We start from the raw sequence: 17,278 nt of genomic DNA on the forward strand, positions 1-17,278 counted from the left end.
TTTGGACCTTTCACAGAATTTGGTATTAGTTTTGTGGAACCTAGTTAATTTCTAATATTTTTAACTTCCTTGTGACAATTTAGTTTATTTTTAACTAACAAGCTTTTCTAACTTGAAACTTTTTTATCACTTCTGACTTAGTTACACAGATCGTTCCCTCCAGACGGTTGAGACGAGCGTAAGAGTGTAAGTAGGTTAAATGGAGCGGGAGAGTAGTCTGATATCTGAACCCGTCTGAAGTTGGCTGTTGTCTGAAGAAAGTCAGTCTGAGTCTGTGCCTAGGTGTGGCAGAGTAAGCTGTAGGATGGAGTAGCGAGAAAATAGTTGGTTTTGATTGTTGATGTCTACAACCTTTCCAGTGTAGTCGATTCCAGCGAAGTTCTCTTCAAAATGGTAAGCTACGGTTCAAAGCTTAGCACGTTAAAACTAGAATTGCGGTTCCTCTTAGAGTAAAACTGAAGTGCGAATTTTAGCATAGTCAAGTGGACTGTTATCTGTATTTTTATCTTAGTTCTCAAGTAGAGATTCATTAACGTTTTAAGTTAAATGTTATTGAGTTCTTTTGTTTTTCTTTCATCGTGAACTTAGAAATATCACTTCCATAACGATAGTTTGTGTAAGGGAATCAGTGGCACCTAATAATTAGAACCTACAGAGCTAGCTGTAGTTGTTATGATCACCCAGATACTCTCAAATCTAACAGTAGGTGAAATATCGTTTTAAAATATTTCCCTAAAGTATAGATAGATAAGCTTTAGTAATATCTTACGTGTTACTTACAAGATAGTAGTGTCCAATAAATATTTTAATTTTCTTAACTCGAACATTTATTTAGTTATTATGAGTTGAACAATATACTTTGTCTAAAGGCAAAACTCACCTGGAATTTTTAGGATCTACCATTGAGAGCACAAAGTTTTAAGACGAATTAGTAGCTAAACCGCACTAGATCTCATGTATTGGAATTCAGAACTCAGTTAAAACGAATTAAAATTTACCATACACATATAATTCACCATTAAATTATGTTTACTAATTTAGCCATTATTTAAATGAAATTCGATACAATAATTAAACTCAAAAATATTAGATTTTATCGTACCCCAAAATAGTTAGATTAAAATAATTTTCTTTTTGCTTCCGCTAGTTTAATTTTAAGTACCAGTAAACTGTACAATTTTCATAAATTATACAGAAAAAAAATTCTACAATTAATAGCTACGCATTTGCACAAAAATAAATAAATAAACAAATGAAATGAAATAAAAATAAATTCTTAATTTTAAAACAATGTACTTTATTCCTTACCAGTCCTCCGTAGAAGCTCCATTATACCTAATGGTGTGCATGGAATTAAAGAATGCATATCCAGGCAATATCGTCCAACATTGACAACGTGAAATCCATCAACATCTTTGTGTGGAGCAATAGCATTGCACACTCGACGTTCATTCATGTGGTTCGGCAAAGGAAGCTGCACAAGGATTCCGTCAACATTTGGCATGTCGTTGCAATCTCGGATGATATTTAAAACTTCTTCTTCCGTAGCTTTTGGTGAAAGATGTATTGTTTCGCTTGATATGCCTGATAATGAAAAGTTTTAAACAATATAATATAAAAATAATCAATGGTTCCGGCTACAGATATTAAATTTAGGTAATTTTAACATAAATATTAATCCTTACAAGACAGCAAAATTCTAGATTGGTTTACTTGTTCAATCATTGACTACACTATGAATCTGCATTATATAACTGCTTTTCCCAATTTATATGACTATCTCATTTTCAAAATATTCTAAGCTACTTATAATGTAAAAGAGATATTTCATAACACAATTGATTAAAAGATTTTGCTGAAATAATTTCTTATTTTAAAACTATTTTTCTGCTTCAGTTTCTCTGCTGCTAAACTGCGTATTATTTGTAGTTATTATCATCTATTTTGAACATTCAAATTAGCATGATAGTGTCCTTCCGTAGAAATAAAATGAAATAACGACCCTAAATCCAATCCATCTTTATCCTCAGCCTTTAAGGAAATTATCATTTAGTTTTCTTGTTTCATCAATAGAAGAAGCCAGTAGCTTTACGTCTTCTCAGTCATTCTTATCTTCTCACAGTGGCTTATCTAGGGTGGACCAAGGAGGAACATTTGTCACCGAGCGCAGTATTCAGGGGTCGCCAATTTGATGTTACGAAATTTTAGAATTAAATGTTTTCCATTCTTAGTTCACAGAAAGGGGCGCAAAATCTTCAGTTGTCCCGGACGCAGAAAACTCTAGCAAAGACTAGGTCTTAACATCACAGTCTATCTCGTTCATTTGTACTTAGGTAGCAGAAGAAGGTTCTGTAATTAACCATCAAAACTAGTCCTGCAAAATTTACATATATTACGCTGACTCCTGTTCTTTAACTTCTTCACTAATTGAAAAAAAAAAAAAATCTGATGTGTACGCAACATGACTTCCTTGCGCGGAGTTAAATTATACGCATTTTTCCTTGCATTTCATTTAAACTTATTGGATTGAATTAAATCTACATCGTCGAAAGTGCATAAACCACAATAGAATAAATGCACTTTTTTAAATTCACTATATTTGTTAACCATAGGGACACTTTGGCACTAGGTTCACTTAACAGCGTTATATTTCGTTCACATTATAACTCAGAATGCATATAAATTTATATCATTTGAAGAATTATCCAATCGTTGCCACATGTTCTATTCAAATAATTGCATAATAAATCTAAAACGATGTATAAAAGAAATTAAGCAAACAAAACAAAAAAGAAACAGTTTTTCACAGACGATTCTCATTCAATTAATTCAGTTCTCACTTTCCAACAAGGCAAAAATACATAAAAACTCAAAATATCTATATTAAAAATTACGAAGTAAATCTTATGCACTTATTTCCTTGAATAAATTTCAGAATGGATTAAGCATGATTTAATTCGCAATAATAAAAGAAGGCGTTATGTTTGTTGTTGAGAAGCTTAGTTTTTCTAGATTGGCAACAAATCCGCTATTTTGCCAAGTTTAAAATGTAAACAAACATGTCCGCCATCGCAAAATTCATTAGGCTTAGCTGCATTTAAACAACTTTTAAATTGTTGATAACTCTACAAATATTGCATGCAGGTTTACTAAAGGCATAAAAACTTTAACCGGAAGATAAGAACAACATAATTCAATCATTTTTAAAGCAAAAACTGCACAATTTACAAACATATAATAATAAAGAAACCGAGCTCACTGAGCCTAGTAACAGAGTGGATATATATATTAATATATATATATATACATAAATTGTATGACCTTAAATTCACTTAGTTTGAAAACTTGACTTATTCAAGTTACTTTAAAACACAATTTTCGGATTTAAACTTCCTACATATGGGTTCACTTTCTTTTGATACTTCTTAATTTATATTAGGAGATAATATAATCAATATTTCTTTATATACATATATTTATATACTTTTGGTGCGGCCGATTGCAACTAAAATACAAGGTGCACATCTACATATTATAGCAGTCTTACATACAAAATTTGAATGTTCTGAGGGTACTCGTTTTTGAGTTATGAGAGATACGTATGTACGTACGCATAGACGCCCCGAAAAATTTTCTTCAGAATTCATTTTAAATCAGTTTAAAAAAAATTTGGGGGGGGGAAGAGTCCTTTATTCTGTTCTTACTTGAGGATGTCACGCAAAAACATCATTAAATTGTATTGGATAGCGGTCAAAATCGATATTTTCGTTGAAATATGATATCCGAAATTTTTCGCAATTACGATACTTCCTTTTTACTACGTACAAGGAAGTAAAAAGAGTGCTAAATAAAGATTTTGTTTTAACAGCCATGTAATAAAAATTGCATTTTATAGTAAAATACGTATATTGTCTTAAATAAACATTTAATATTTTTTTCGAGAGTAAACTAATAAACTAATAAACCAAGCAGATTAGAATTTAGTTTTGATAACTTTATTGAGACCTAGTAATTACATTAAATTTCAAATTAAATGCCCCTATAATAGACGAAAGAGTTTGTTAAGATGTTAACAATAAAGAATTATTTAACCTTGCTCTTCATCACGAAACGCAACGCTTTTTTTTTTTTTTTTTCCTATTTATTAAGTTCTCCACAATTTGGCACTACATGGAAAGAGAGGGAAGCCCCGCGCTGGACTTTTAAGGAAGACTGGTGCGTATCCATATTACACAAGGGAAAACACCCATGCAGCCAGCCCGTTCGCTGGGACTCCAGTATTCAGTGACTTTTATCTCTCGGCCGCTGCTAAGCCAAAAGTAAATATTACAACATAATTTAGCTTAACAATATCGCGCGACGGGCAAAATGTCAAATTACTCTTAAAGATATTTATTATAAATGAATTAAATGTAAGTGAAAATTCTATAAGAAGGTGCTCTTTAAAAGAATGCTATTACTGCTCAAAATGAGTTATGCAAATGTGTTCCAATGTATTTCAATCATAAATTTGAATCCTGATTCAAATTGTACGCTATTTTGTGTACCGAAGTGCTTTATGGATGTAAAGAATATAAAGCAGTATTTTAAATATCCGGAAGTATTAGAAGGAAAACTATGTATTGAATGGCATCAGAAAACGTAACAGAATCACGTGCATTAATTATTCAACGTACAAATTCCGGTAGGTCTAGTTAAAAAAGGGCAAGGTCATGTCCTACATTTCAAAAACATATTTCTTTTTCTTATTAGCGGCAATTAATTCATAAGAACATTAATTTTTCATGACCTTTAAATCTTTTATAACTGAGAATTATACCCGAAAAGGAGAAATTTTATATATATATTTGAAAACAACAATGCACTATCAAAATTTGTTCTATCCTGAAAGTATGAATAAACATGATTTCCTTGTTGACAATAATATATTGATTAGCATTTGACAAAACAATGTAATTTTAGTAAATCAATAAACGAAGCAAAAAAGAGCTGATTACCAGTTTCACGAGCAGCATTTAATTTGTTATTGACATAGACAGCACTAGCGGGATTATCTCCAACGAGTATGACGCTCAAGTGAGGTCTACGGTTTCCCGTAGCGATCCATTTCTGAATATCGTATTTGATTTCTGCTTTTATCTGTGCAGAGATTTTCTTTCCATCGATGATCTTAGATTTATGCTTCGAGCTATAAAGTAAAATCAGAAAGAAACATATGTAATTGTTTATACTATTTTACATATTATATAAAAATTTTACGCAAAGAATAATTTAGAAAATGCGAGTACAGAAAACTAAACATTTCCAAATTTAATTTTCCTCCATCTAATTGTATAGTAAACTTAATTCTCTGCTATGCGTGTAATTTAAGGAATAGTTCCTTCCTCCCTTCCAGAAAACCGCTTGATTAATTTAAAACTAATTGTAAAATGTCCTTAGTAGTCAGCAGTGTTGTATTATTTTACATTTGATAATGACAATACAGAGTAATGATTAAATTAATAAAATAATATTGGCAAAATTATAGCCGAAATGTGCACGCAAAATACAGAGCCACATTACATTCGAAAGAGACCCAGATGTTGTCTAGCGGTTCGGTGGTGCATCTATTACCAACAAATCAACAAAATTTGATTAACAAGTTATATTTTGGTGCTGTAGTAGCCGAAGTCATATCGACATATAAGTAATAAGAAAGAAACGCAATCAGTAGCAATAACAGTCGATATAAGAAAAAACTATCTGAAAAAAGAAAAACTACTCGAAAGTTGAAATTGGAGATACCCAGGAAAACGATAGGCCAGAAATGATTATTTCTATTCCCGATGTCTCAAATTCTATTTCCTTGAAATTATGACGAACTATCAAAGATTCAGTAGGTTAGTCATCCCTTTTTGATTAATGATGGACTTAAGGAAAATGGATTCTCTGTTGGTCATGCTTATTGCTTCTTGAAGATAGTTTTCGTGAGATTTACATACGACTTGTTCTATGCCCCATCTCCTATTAGAAGGAATCTTGAATTTTTCCTTTCCTCTTTAGGAAATTTTGGCATCGCAATTCTTTTCCTGGCCGCCGGATGTGAGAGGGTGGCTCATTATCTAGTTGCTATATGTCCTATGGCTATTTTCAATGGGATTTGGGGAGTTTTCATACCTGGGAACCCCTTAATTGCTGTAAAGGCTTACAAAACATCCTTTCAGATAGCTTATGAAAGCAATACGAAATTTAACCGAAAAACACATAAAATCTTAACTTCTAACTCTTAACTGACTACAGAGCTAAATGCAAGCCTTATCTCATCTATCTGCACTCAAACTGCTCGTCGGAAAGTTTAACGGTCAGGTTTAATTACCGCCATACTACAGCCAAATACATCACTATCAGAAATCCATTTCAGTAATGCCAGCAACAAAATTCTTCGATCTCGAATAATGTGAAATGCATATAATTCTCGAGTGAATTCACCTTCACAGTAAGTTTTCATCATCATTCGGAAGAGCTTATATGTTAGGAAGGTTCTAAGGACCTTATCACACAGATTGCTTTAATCTCAGACTTAGTCAATCTTGGAGCTCTCAAAGAGAGTTTGTGTGGTATTGGGATGAATTTCTAAACTCCATGATGAGACTCTACGCTCCAGCAATTGGCTTTTATGGATGAAAATGCCCCTTGCCATCCAGCCAGCATCGTTAGCAAGTATCTAGAGAAAGAGGATATTTCTCGTATGGAGTTGCCACTGTATACCTTCCTAATACGAATCTCACTGAAAATTTTTGCGATGCCTTCGAGCATGCTATCTCTGTCCGTTTACTCCAGTCATTCTTAGGCAGTTTAAAATTGCTCTAATGGGGGAATGGCCATTGCTATTATTTGCGATAGTTTATCACTCCAATGAAAGCACGGAACTGTAAAATTTGTGTGAAGGTCTGAGGTGGCCATAAAGTTTTGTTTTAGGTTTAATATAAATTTTTATTGACCCAAATGTGATAACATCAGTTAATTTAGGAAAATTAAATATATTTTTACCTTTGTACTTATGCTTGTTTTTTTTCCTGCATAAATACATTTGATAGTGTCACGTGCACTTTGGTTCACTACAAACGGCTGATCACTTTTCAGATTGTTACCACTAAATATTATCACCCTCTATTTTTTTAAAGAAATTAATTAATGAAAAATCTACATGTATGTATGCACATTCTTTGCATTGTTAAACAACGACCCTACCTAGAGCCATCAAATTTTGAATAACGTAATCCTCCAACCGAACATAGGTACTTGAAATCCCTAATTTTGAATTTCGAATTTGTTTTTTGTTTATTTCGTATTTTGTAAAACTTTAATGAACTTTTGTTTAACAGATTCAATGAAATTTTTCAGAAAAATCAATTTTTCAGATTGAATTTGAAAGCGAGCAATGGCAACATTGTTTGAAATAAAACACTTTTATCTCCAGCTCCTAAAACTGTTGCCATTATGGAAAATAAGATATTTATCTTGCAGTTTTAATTAACAAACTTGGCTTTATAAAAGCATTGTGTTGCGCGGATGGAAATAAAGTACTTTTATCTTCTACGCATCAGCGTGTTACCATTCAGTAGATCTAAGATAATTTAAAATTTAATCTGGAAGGTTATTGAGTAATAAACTAAATGATTTAAAAGCAATAAACATAGTTCTTAAGAATATTTTTTCTACTTAAGGTTTGATTCAAATAAACATGTATTAAAAATCGTAAGCTATATCTAATTAGAAATAGTCAATGCTTTTATGAAATCACCTAGCTGGATTCATTTAAATCAGGATATACTTTTCCTTTTTTATAATAATTATAGGCAGCTGGCCGCACGACAGGCTAGTTTTAAAGGAATAATATAGCGCATGTAAAATTATAAATGGGAAGCTCTACCGCTCTATCGGGAGTTATAAAGATATGCTGTTTTTAAATATTTTGTGATTTTCTTGTTGAATTGAATTGCATGTGACTTAAGGGTGAAGAATGCGATATTTAATAAATAAAGTTAACACATAAAAAGTTAATAATAAAAACGATACAAACGGACGTAACAATAAAAACGGACAACAAAAATATTTTTTGTTAGCTAGCTATCTTACTAAGAAAATTGAATACTGAAATGATGAACTGAGGACATGATAATTGAAATGATGACTGAAAAAACTATAAAATTGTATGCCAAAACTTAACATTGCATCGGGAATTATAAACATATGCTGCTAGGTAGCTTTTAAAACTTTTTTTTTTTTATTTTGTTGTTGAACTGTGTATGGCGTAAGTGCAAAGAAAACAGTGCTTAATAATAAAGCTAACAAAACAAAACAAAAATAGGGGATTAGCATAAGTGAGTACATGAGCAGATTGGTAGATTGCAAGCCCACTGAGAGTGTAAAAATCCTTAACAAAACACTTTCAGGTGAAAGTGAAAATCAGAATCATTTCAGTTTTTTTGTAATAGTTGATATTACCATCGCATGCTTAAATTTTGGAAGCCAGTGTATTTAATAAGTGTTAATATTTGAATGCAAAATATTTTAATACATGAAAGGACAAGAGAATAAATTACCTGAGATCAGTAGAATCTGAACGTCTTCTAGTCGTAGAATATAAACTGATGTTATCCTTCTGTACAGAAATGCAGGTGAACAATGAACTAAATTTCTTAGCATTGGCACACCTCAGGCAGAGGCTGGCTACTTTTGAGTTCATCGTTATCATTTTCAGTGTTCAATAAAAATCTAAAAACATATGAAAATAGGATTTAAATATAATTATGTTAAGAGACACAACAAACTAAATACTTTATGCTGAAATTAAGAAAAAAAAATCTGTAAGATTTCAAGTTTTATTATTACAAGGGAGGAATTTTTTTTTTTTTTTTTTTTTTTTTTTTTTTTTTTTTTTTTCCATTTACACACCACACACGTTCCGAGAGCATTTGGACTATAGTCTTTGTAGGCTAAAAAGACTTCAACTTAACAACAACATGAAATAATCAACTATTTGAGGAAAAAAATGATGTAATGCTTGTTAGCGAAACCAAGCTTCGGCCAGCGACAAATTCAAACTTCACGGTCATAATATCGTAAGAAATGATAGACAATATAATAATGGGGGTGTTGCTACACTTATTATTAAAAATTATATTAAAAAAGTGAAGGGTTTCGACAACATAAGCAACTCTAACATTACAAATGCCTACGAGCGGTCGAGCTGTAAAGTGTCTGAACACTAGTATTTCGAATCCCACGAACGGGCTTGCTGAATGAGCGTTTTCGTGAGTTTCCCCATGTTTAACGCGTATACGGGCCATTTTCCGTTAGGCAGTCCTCCACGAAGACATTCTTTCCTTTAGGCAGATATCCCTCGAGTGATTTGCCAAAATCAAATAAACCAAACCAAACTGTCATTATAAATCTGCCTAAATAATTGTATCTTCCTTCTTACTATTATAGTTAATGCTTTCATAAGACAATGCTGTTTCCGCAACAGCGGAAATAATACTCTATTATCATCACGATACCCAAGTTTGGGAAAAATCCCAAATCACTTCCAGTTATAGATCTATCAGTCTGCTTCTGTGTATAAGAAAGATTTTTAAAAGATTAAACTCTAAGCTCACTAAACATCTGGAAAAATATGATTTTCTCAAGTTGGTTTTTGTAAAGGACACAGTACTGCACACCAAATTCTCAACATTATCGAATTTATTGTCGACGCATCCTTTAAGGACTCAGTCGTTGCAGTTTTCGACAAAATACGATACAAGGCTGTGATTTACAAATTATTAGAACTTCATCTCCCAATCAGCTTTATTAAACTCATAAATTCCTACTTAAAAATGAGAATGTACCTAGTAAAAAGTGCAAAAATCTTTTCTTATAAATATATCATCAATTCAGGGATCCCGCAGGGGCCACATGTTGCTTCCATATTATTTAATATTTTTAATAATGACTTTCCGACTCCGCTTTCAGCTCAAGTCTTAAAATATGCAGACGACACCGCAGTACTAGTGAGATCAGTGAACCCTCAGCTTGCCATCCATAATATTCAGCTATGTATGAACATAATTGCCCAATGGTTTAAACTATGGAAAATGCATTTAAATACCAAAAAATGCTGTGTTGTTCTCTATCGAAGATACGGGAAGAGTATCAGAATTAATGCGGACATTGTCATTGATAACGATATTCTACCTGTGGAACCTTGGAAGTAATCGTAGACAATCGACTAAAACAGCAGCGCATCACTGTTATTTTAAACAAAGCAAATGGAACTTATATGACCATTCCAAGCTTTATCCTAGAATTAAACAGCAGCTGTACCTTACATTAATTCGCACAATACTTTTATACGGAGTTCCTACATGGGCAACTACGAAGAATACCTTTCGCTAAAAATTAGTTTTTCAAAATAAAATTCTCTGTATCAAAATGAACGCACCCTGGTACCTGAAAAATTTCCAGGTGCATACTGAATTAAAAGTCCTAACTCTTTCGTATCACATTCTCACTGCATAATACTTCTTGAGCAAAATTAAGAACTTTCAGTACACTATACTTATGCAAATTATCGACTGTGATCCTACAATCGAAAATGGGTCAGAAGACCGAGAACTGTTCGCCATAATGCGCATTGGTTATTTTGTACATATCAGCTTTATTTTTTTCTAGATCGCATTTATTCAGCATTTCTCATACTATCATGCAAGTGACATCTTCATGCTGACCTAACAACTCCACAAAGCAGCACTTCTCTAGAAATTTTAAAATCAGGAGTTCTGTGCGTTATTATGTCTGTGTTTTATTGTATTTTTGTGCATTGAATTATATCCTGTAATGCAGTACAATTCACTCTCACGCCATTTAAGAGTAGCACTAGCAATCTCAAGACCTCATCCTGTGCATTACACTCCTTGACTTTGTCACTCTTACGACATTCTCTTTCCGTCCAATCAGATGATTGCTATTGCACATAAATTTTAAATATCTTAAACGGTTGCAGGACGTCATTATGATGGACTGGTAGATACATCCTAATGTAGAAGCAAGTAGGAGAAAGAAGTTCCACGTTTCAAGACTTTAACAAACTATTTTTCAGCCGTCAGTGCTAATTCAGGGATGATTTATAATTAATCCAAAAAAGCTTTTTTGTCGCCACAACAATTAAACTTTATTCCTTGTTCACTTCAATATTTTAAGTTCTATAGTCTCTCTTGTGAAGTTTACATATACAGTTACAGTAAGACCCCGCTTAACGCGGGGGATACGTTCCATCAAAGTAGAGCGTAATGCGAAACAGCGCTAAACGAGGCTATCTTTACATGTAAATATTGGGGTTAGGGGAAGATGGCTAGGAAATTGGTTAGGTATTAAATTTAAAAAGTATGTTTTTTTAATAAAAATAAAACCAAATATTTATTTCTTAAAGCCCAAATTAATACCACATTATTATTTCTTGCAAAAATAAAAACAAAATATAAATAACAAAACGAATATTCTTAAAAAAATAAATAAAATTCTCAGTCAGTCATATTTAGTTAGCCTTCCGCGTTTTCAGTGTTCTGCCTTTTTGTGACAAAAGCATCTAATGTTGTTTGCCTTTTTCTTTTGCGTTGTTCTCTTAAAAGTTCTTCATAAACGGATAGAGCATCTCTAACACCACGCCTTACTTTTGAGCTCTGTCAAAATTCGGATCATTTTCAATGAAATGATCCATTATTCCAGTTATGGTAGACAAACTCCTTTTTACAAACGCCATCGAAAGTTCTTTTTGCTCTTCTTCTGAATCACTGCTGTCAACATTTTTGTTCTTCTTGTTCAGTTAATTCCTTGAGCTCATCATTAGACAGACTAGCCGCTGCTTCTTGAATTATTTCTTCGACATCTTCCACATTTACCCCTTCAAAATATGTCTGTACAACACCGCACCAAACAAGAAATACAAATACACTCTTTCGGATATGTATTTCAAACCTATCGCTGCATAATATTTCGGGGAATCCCCGTATGCTGCGAGCGATTTCATGGAATCCCCGGGTTGAAATAAAAGAGCGTTAAACCGAAACAGCGTTAAGCGGGGTCTTACTGTATATACATTTTAATCCCCTTCTGTTGTAATAAATTGCCTATCAACAAGCGATAAATTTTCATATCGCCGAATAATCACTTTGTGAGAAAAAAACACATTCCTCTGCGTGTGTTTCATGGGTCAGCTCAGCTTATTAAGCTTATACTCGTCAGCTTATTAAATCCTACAGACAGATGTGGGTATATTGCACAACCTAGGGATATGTTCTTTGAGGAAAGTTGCAGAAATGCGGAATGGCGCATGAAATCATGTTACCATTGGTAGGTCTATATCGTTAAAAGAGCATTAAAACGCATTATGCGATTAACAATTTTTTTGCGAGATAAGAAAAAAATCTATTAAAAATGACAATTAATACATTAATATGCGAAAATTAAAATCTTGTACCGAAATAGTGATTTACTCTCACAGTATGTCAGTTATATGATTACTGTAGTTTGAGTATTAAATTCGCATGTATGAACCGTGTATAGAGTGAAATTCTCAGTTCTGGTACTCCGGTATAAAGTTTCGCACTTATTTCTGCATTTTTCGTCCGGTGTCGACTTCGTTCCAGTTACGTTGCGTTATTCCATAAAGTGCATTTTCATAGCTTTTTTGTATGTGAGATAGCTTGAAGTGTACCTTTGAGAGGAAAGAATTCAGGTAGGAAGAATATGATTTTCAGTTTGCCATCCTTTTCAAATTTTACTATGCTTTGCAACATTCTTTGCAAATATGCGTTTGCGGGTTTTTCTTTCCATCGTTCGACCGACCAACGGCCTAAAGTAGTTCTGTCCGCAGTTCGAATCCCAGTGAACGGGCTGGCTGTATAAGAGCTTTCTTAGTTTTCCTCATGTGTAACGTGTATGCGAACAGGTTACCTTAAACTGTTCTCCATGAAGGCATATCTCTCCTTAAGCAGATAGCCCTCAAGTGCTTTGCCATAATTGCATAGACCATATCATCTTTCCATCAATCAAATTTTATAAAATTTATTATTTTTCTTCTTATATTATATTTAATAAATATGGAATAGTTAAGTTTGCAAAATAAATAAAGCTTTACATAGAATGTATGTACTAACATCTCTTGATACGTGTGACTGTACAGAAGTGCAAGCTTCACTTGGACTCACAATATATGAAAAAGCAGCATGTCACTAACCACATAACTCTTATCCTGTTATAAGATTCCATAATTTAATCATTCCACATTTAAAAGACTACACCGACAAATAAAATTTCAACTTTTGAAGTTTATAGTTAATAATCATTAAATAGCGATATAGGAAAACAATTTTAAGATAATAAGCATAAAAACACCTCAACAGTTTTATTAATCCGAACATTGTTTAATCCAAATAACTTCTAAGTAATATTAATTATTGAATAGGAGAGATCAGTTCGTGAATGAATAACTTCATTGGAAAAGAAAGTGCGAATATTTCGCGTTGTGCGCCGTCAAATGCATCGCAGGAACTCTCAGCCCGGTTGGTCACTCACATTGCTTCAACCTAGGCCAGTCTATATGTTACGGCAAAATTTACGAATTAGGCAATAAAATTCATCTATACTTATGATGGTAGTTTACTCCACATAAAATATACTGTGGATCATCATTTATGTTACGCATTTGCATTAGACGTTTTCGTTCTCAAATGTGGCGGCATTTATTACACGCAGCATATTTTATGGTTTGTTTTACATTTTAAAATGTAATTACGTAAATGTGTTGTTTTTAATTAGGTACATTGTTTCTTTGGTACTCAAGAACATACTACGAAACGTTTTTTTGGGCTTTGCACTGTGTTAGCCTATTTAAAATCAATATCTTTAATTTTGTTCAATAAATTCGAATGTTTATATTACGTCACTGGAAAAAGAAAACATAATAGCGCCTTCTTTTCATGAGATGACAGAAAAAATTGAAAAGGAAGCTAATATGGAATTTTAAAACAAGCCTTGTTTTAGACTTTCCAGAAAAACAATAATTTACAAAACTTCATGCGAAATTAAATGTGGAAAAAATGGAAATGTCTATTGCATAAGATGCGTCTATCTGTAGGTCATTCTTTCGAAGGTACTATGCACAAACATTTTTTTAGCTTCATTCAAATGAACTGGATGTGAGAGGTCATCAGATATGCCGTAATTTAAAGGCACAATCTGAAATCAATGACTTAAAGTTTTCAAAGATTAATTAAGATAAAAATTTTCATTTAACTTTCTAAAAACCTCTAAATTTCGAGTAATGTGTTCGAAAATTTCCGAGAATGCAAATTCCAAAATATCATTGAGATTTCCTTTCTATTTGTGTCAAATTCTATCCATAAAAGAATTTGCTGACCATCAATCGTTTACCGTTAGAAGCATATATACGTACATTTTAGTGGAAGATTTTCGAGATTTTCACGATGTTTCATGTTCTATATACGACTCTTGTACATTTCATTATACAAAATTTCAAAGTTTTTTATATCTAAATGCAATCCAAGTTCTGAACTACAGTCATTTATAATAATAAAGTCTGCGAGGAGGAAAAATTGATAAACCATCAAGTCAAATTCTAACAAAATTGAAAAGATAGAGGGTGAACTTTATGAAAGTGCGCATTCGCAAGAGGATTCAAATTGCTAAAATAATGATATGCGTTTTAGATTTAAAATTTTAGTTTTAAATTCAAATTTTGAGAAAATGTGTTTTTATATAAATTTAAAATTTAAAAAAGTGATAACTAATGTTTTCACTGAAGTTTCGTATTTGTTTGATATCTAAATGTGAAGAAATTCTACCGCGATATTTTCACACAAATCATAGTTTATGCCCTAAAAATATACGGAGGATAATTGCACCAAGTTTTATAGGAACTTATACGGGACCGAATTTTTGCACATTTAAATTTCAAACAAATACTAAATTTTACACAAATCCTTTATCCTTACTTCTATAGATAATAATTCTGTTATAAAATTAAATATATAACAAATACCCCAACTCAGGCAATTTGTAAGAATCATTTTAAGGGACAGAGAAAGAAAAACATTAAAACAAATCAGTGTTTTCAAAAATTACAACATTTTTTTTAAGTGCTCTAATTTTACAGATATTTAGTGCACAAAAAAAACTAAACTTTTTTGGAAAAATGCTAAGTTGAAAGTTTTTTAAAAGAAGCTTTTTGTGTTTTTTTAATCAAAACATTGAAATAAAAATACTCTTTTCAATAGTTTCAATAGATTTGAATAGTTTCAACCTTCAACAATTTTTCAAAAACAAAAGTGATTCCGATTGTAGTCGTATTCCTTTTCGTTTAATCATAAGTTTCGTGAGTCATGACAACTGCAATACCAGATAATCCGCATTATTGAGGTTCTACTATAATATAAAATTTGACAGAAATATACCTTAGAATCGTGCCTTGTATTTAATTTATATATCCCTTCTTATAATCTTCGAAGAATTTATAAGTTTAACTGAGCAACTTAATGCTCTAAAATTAAACAGTCACAGCCCCAAAATTTTAGGGTGCATTTTCGTAGGGGGAATAAGCTGTCTGTGCGAGCATGTGTAAAACTATCATTCATTAGGTCTGTTTCAGGAAATCCAAAAATCCTGCAAAATCCTATGCAAATTTGAACTTCTTATAGTTCAAACTAATAGTATTACTATTTCAGTAATCAGGAGACTAAATCATAATGAATAACCAGAGTATTTTATTTAATTAAATAAAACTCACCAAAGCCTAACATAATTTTGACATTTATTCATAACAGAGGACTTTACAGTGGTTAATTAATTATGGCAAGAAAATTTTGGCTATGTGCCTAAGGAAAAATTCCTTCGTGCATTATTTTTTGTTTCAGAAAAAATGTGTCATATTTAAATAAATTCACCTAGTATCACATTAAACTTCTACAATTAAAAACCAGTTTTTTAATTAAATTGAATGTTAACAGTTAGCTCTAATTTATTCAGTCAAATCAAATGAGAACTTAGTAAAAGGAAAATTACTTAGTACAAGGATTATGTCATCAAATGCGGAATTCTAAATCGCTATTATGCTTATAAAAGCCTGAATTTCTCATCTTAGCTAAACTCTACATGAAAATAACTTTGTTGCAAAAAATTAAACATTAAATTCACATGGAACAGTTTCAGCAGACTTGCATAAACGATTTTAAATGCTTACCTTCGTCTTCAAATCCAGAAACAGAGTTCTTCCTTAATAAAATTAGATGACAATATCATGTGTTGTTTCTGTCACAGTACCTGGAAGAAAACTGGTCATCAAACTACTTTCATGCGGGGCTTTGTTAGAATAATTGCGTTTGAGGAAGTTGTGCAACTAGGTCAAACACTTTTCACTTTTAGGTCAGTGTACTGTTTTCTTTTTGAAAAGAAGTGTTTTATGAAGTTCTAGGAAGCAGGTAAATATCAAATTAAATATAAACGCCAATATTCTAATAATGAAAAAAAAATGAAAGAACAGAAAAAGAAACTCACTGGTTAACCTTCGTTCATAAACTAAGACGTAACAATTCAGACATCTGATCTACATGGAAGTAAACTCAAAAAGAGTGAACGTGGCAGTAAAGCGAAAGCGCGCCTTCTCCTTGTATGACCAGTTAATTAAACAAAAACTGGGTACAGTATTTACCTTCCTTTGACGTTGACGTATGTAATACCGTTAACAGGTTGCTGAATATTCAATAGCTTGAAATACTGAAGTAAACATTAAACGCCATTTTAGGCCACGCAATTTAACAAAAAGCGGAAGATCGGAAAGACTTGTCTTTTTTTTTTTTTTTTTTTTTTTCCCAAAGGAAATTTTTATTATTTTAACTTTAGCTTTCAGGTAAATTACAGTTTTAAGAAATTAAATCGAACATTATAAACTAGTAAACTATACAACCATTCAATTACTTTTTCTCTGGTTAGATTATTTGAATATGGCACAAAGGCTATCAGCTTAGGGAAAGAGATGCCTTCACCGAGGATTTTCTAAGGAAAACTTGTCTCGTATTACGTTACACATATGGAAACCAAACATGCAACCCAGTCTATTTGCTTAATTCGTACCCGAGACGAAATACTAGTATTCAATAGTTTTTAACCGCTCGGCTACTGGTGAAACCATTATTATTATTATTGCTACTTTATTTATTTATCCAAATATATTTTTTCGTAT

General features: G+C 32.1%; 1 protein-coding gene across 2 annotated transcripts in view; it reads right to left on the minus strand.

Moving 5' to 3' along the window:
- The window catches only part of Nmdmc (NAD-dependent methylenetetrahydrofolate dehydrogenase), a 30,716-nt gene extending 13,984 nt beyond the window's left edge, over positions 1–16,732 (minus strand). Inside the window, exons 1-5 of one of the 2 annotated variants that reach the window (XM_035377578.2) lie at positions 16,594–16,725; positions 16,280–16,359; positions 8,586–8,757; positions 4,998–5,188; positions 1,309–1,584 (exon numbers count right to left, since the gene is read on the minus strand). In XM_035377578.2, the coding sequence (XP_035233469.2) occupies positions 1,309–1,584; positions 4,998–5,188; positions 8,586–8,737 (619 nt within the window). In that variant the 5' untranslated portion in view covers positions 8,738–8,757; positions 16,280–16,359; positions 16,594–16,725. Of the gene's footprint in view, positions 1–1,308; positions 1,585–4,997; positions 5,189–8,585; positions 8,758–16,279; positions 16,360–16,593 lie in introns of both variants that reach the window. The other variant, XM_035377580.2, reaches the window with a different exon arrangement.
- Between the last annotated feature and the right edge of the window lie 546 nt (positions 16,733–17,278).

Source organism: Stegodyphus dumicola, chromosome 5, assembly GCF_044657685.1.
Source record: "Stegodyphus dumicola isolate Sdum_Otavi_A_Nest chromosome 5, ASM4465768v1".
NCBI classification, from domain to species: Eukaryota; Metazoa; Arthropoda; class Arachnida; order Araneae; family Eresidae; genus Stegodyphus; species Stegodyphus dumicola.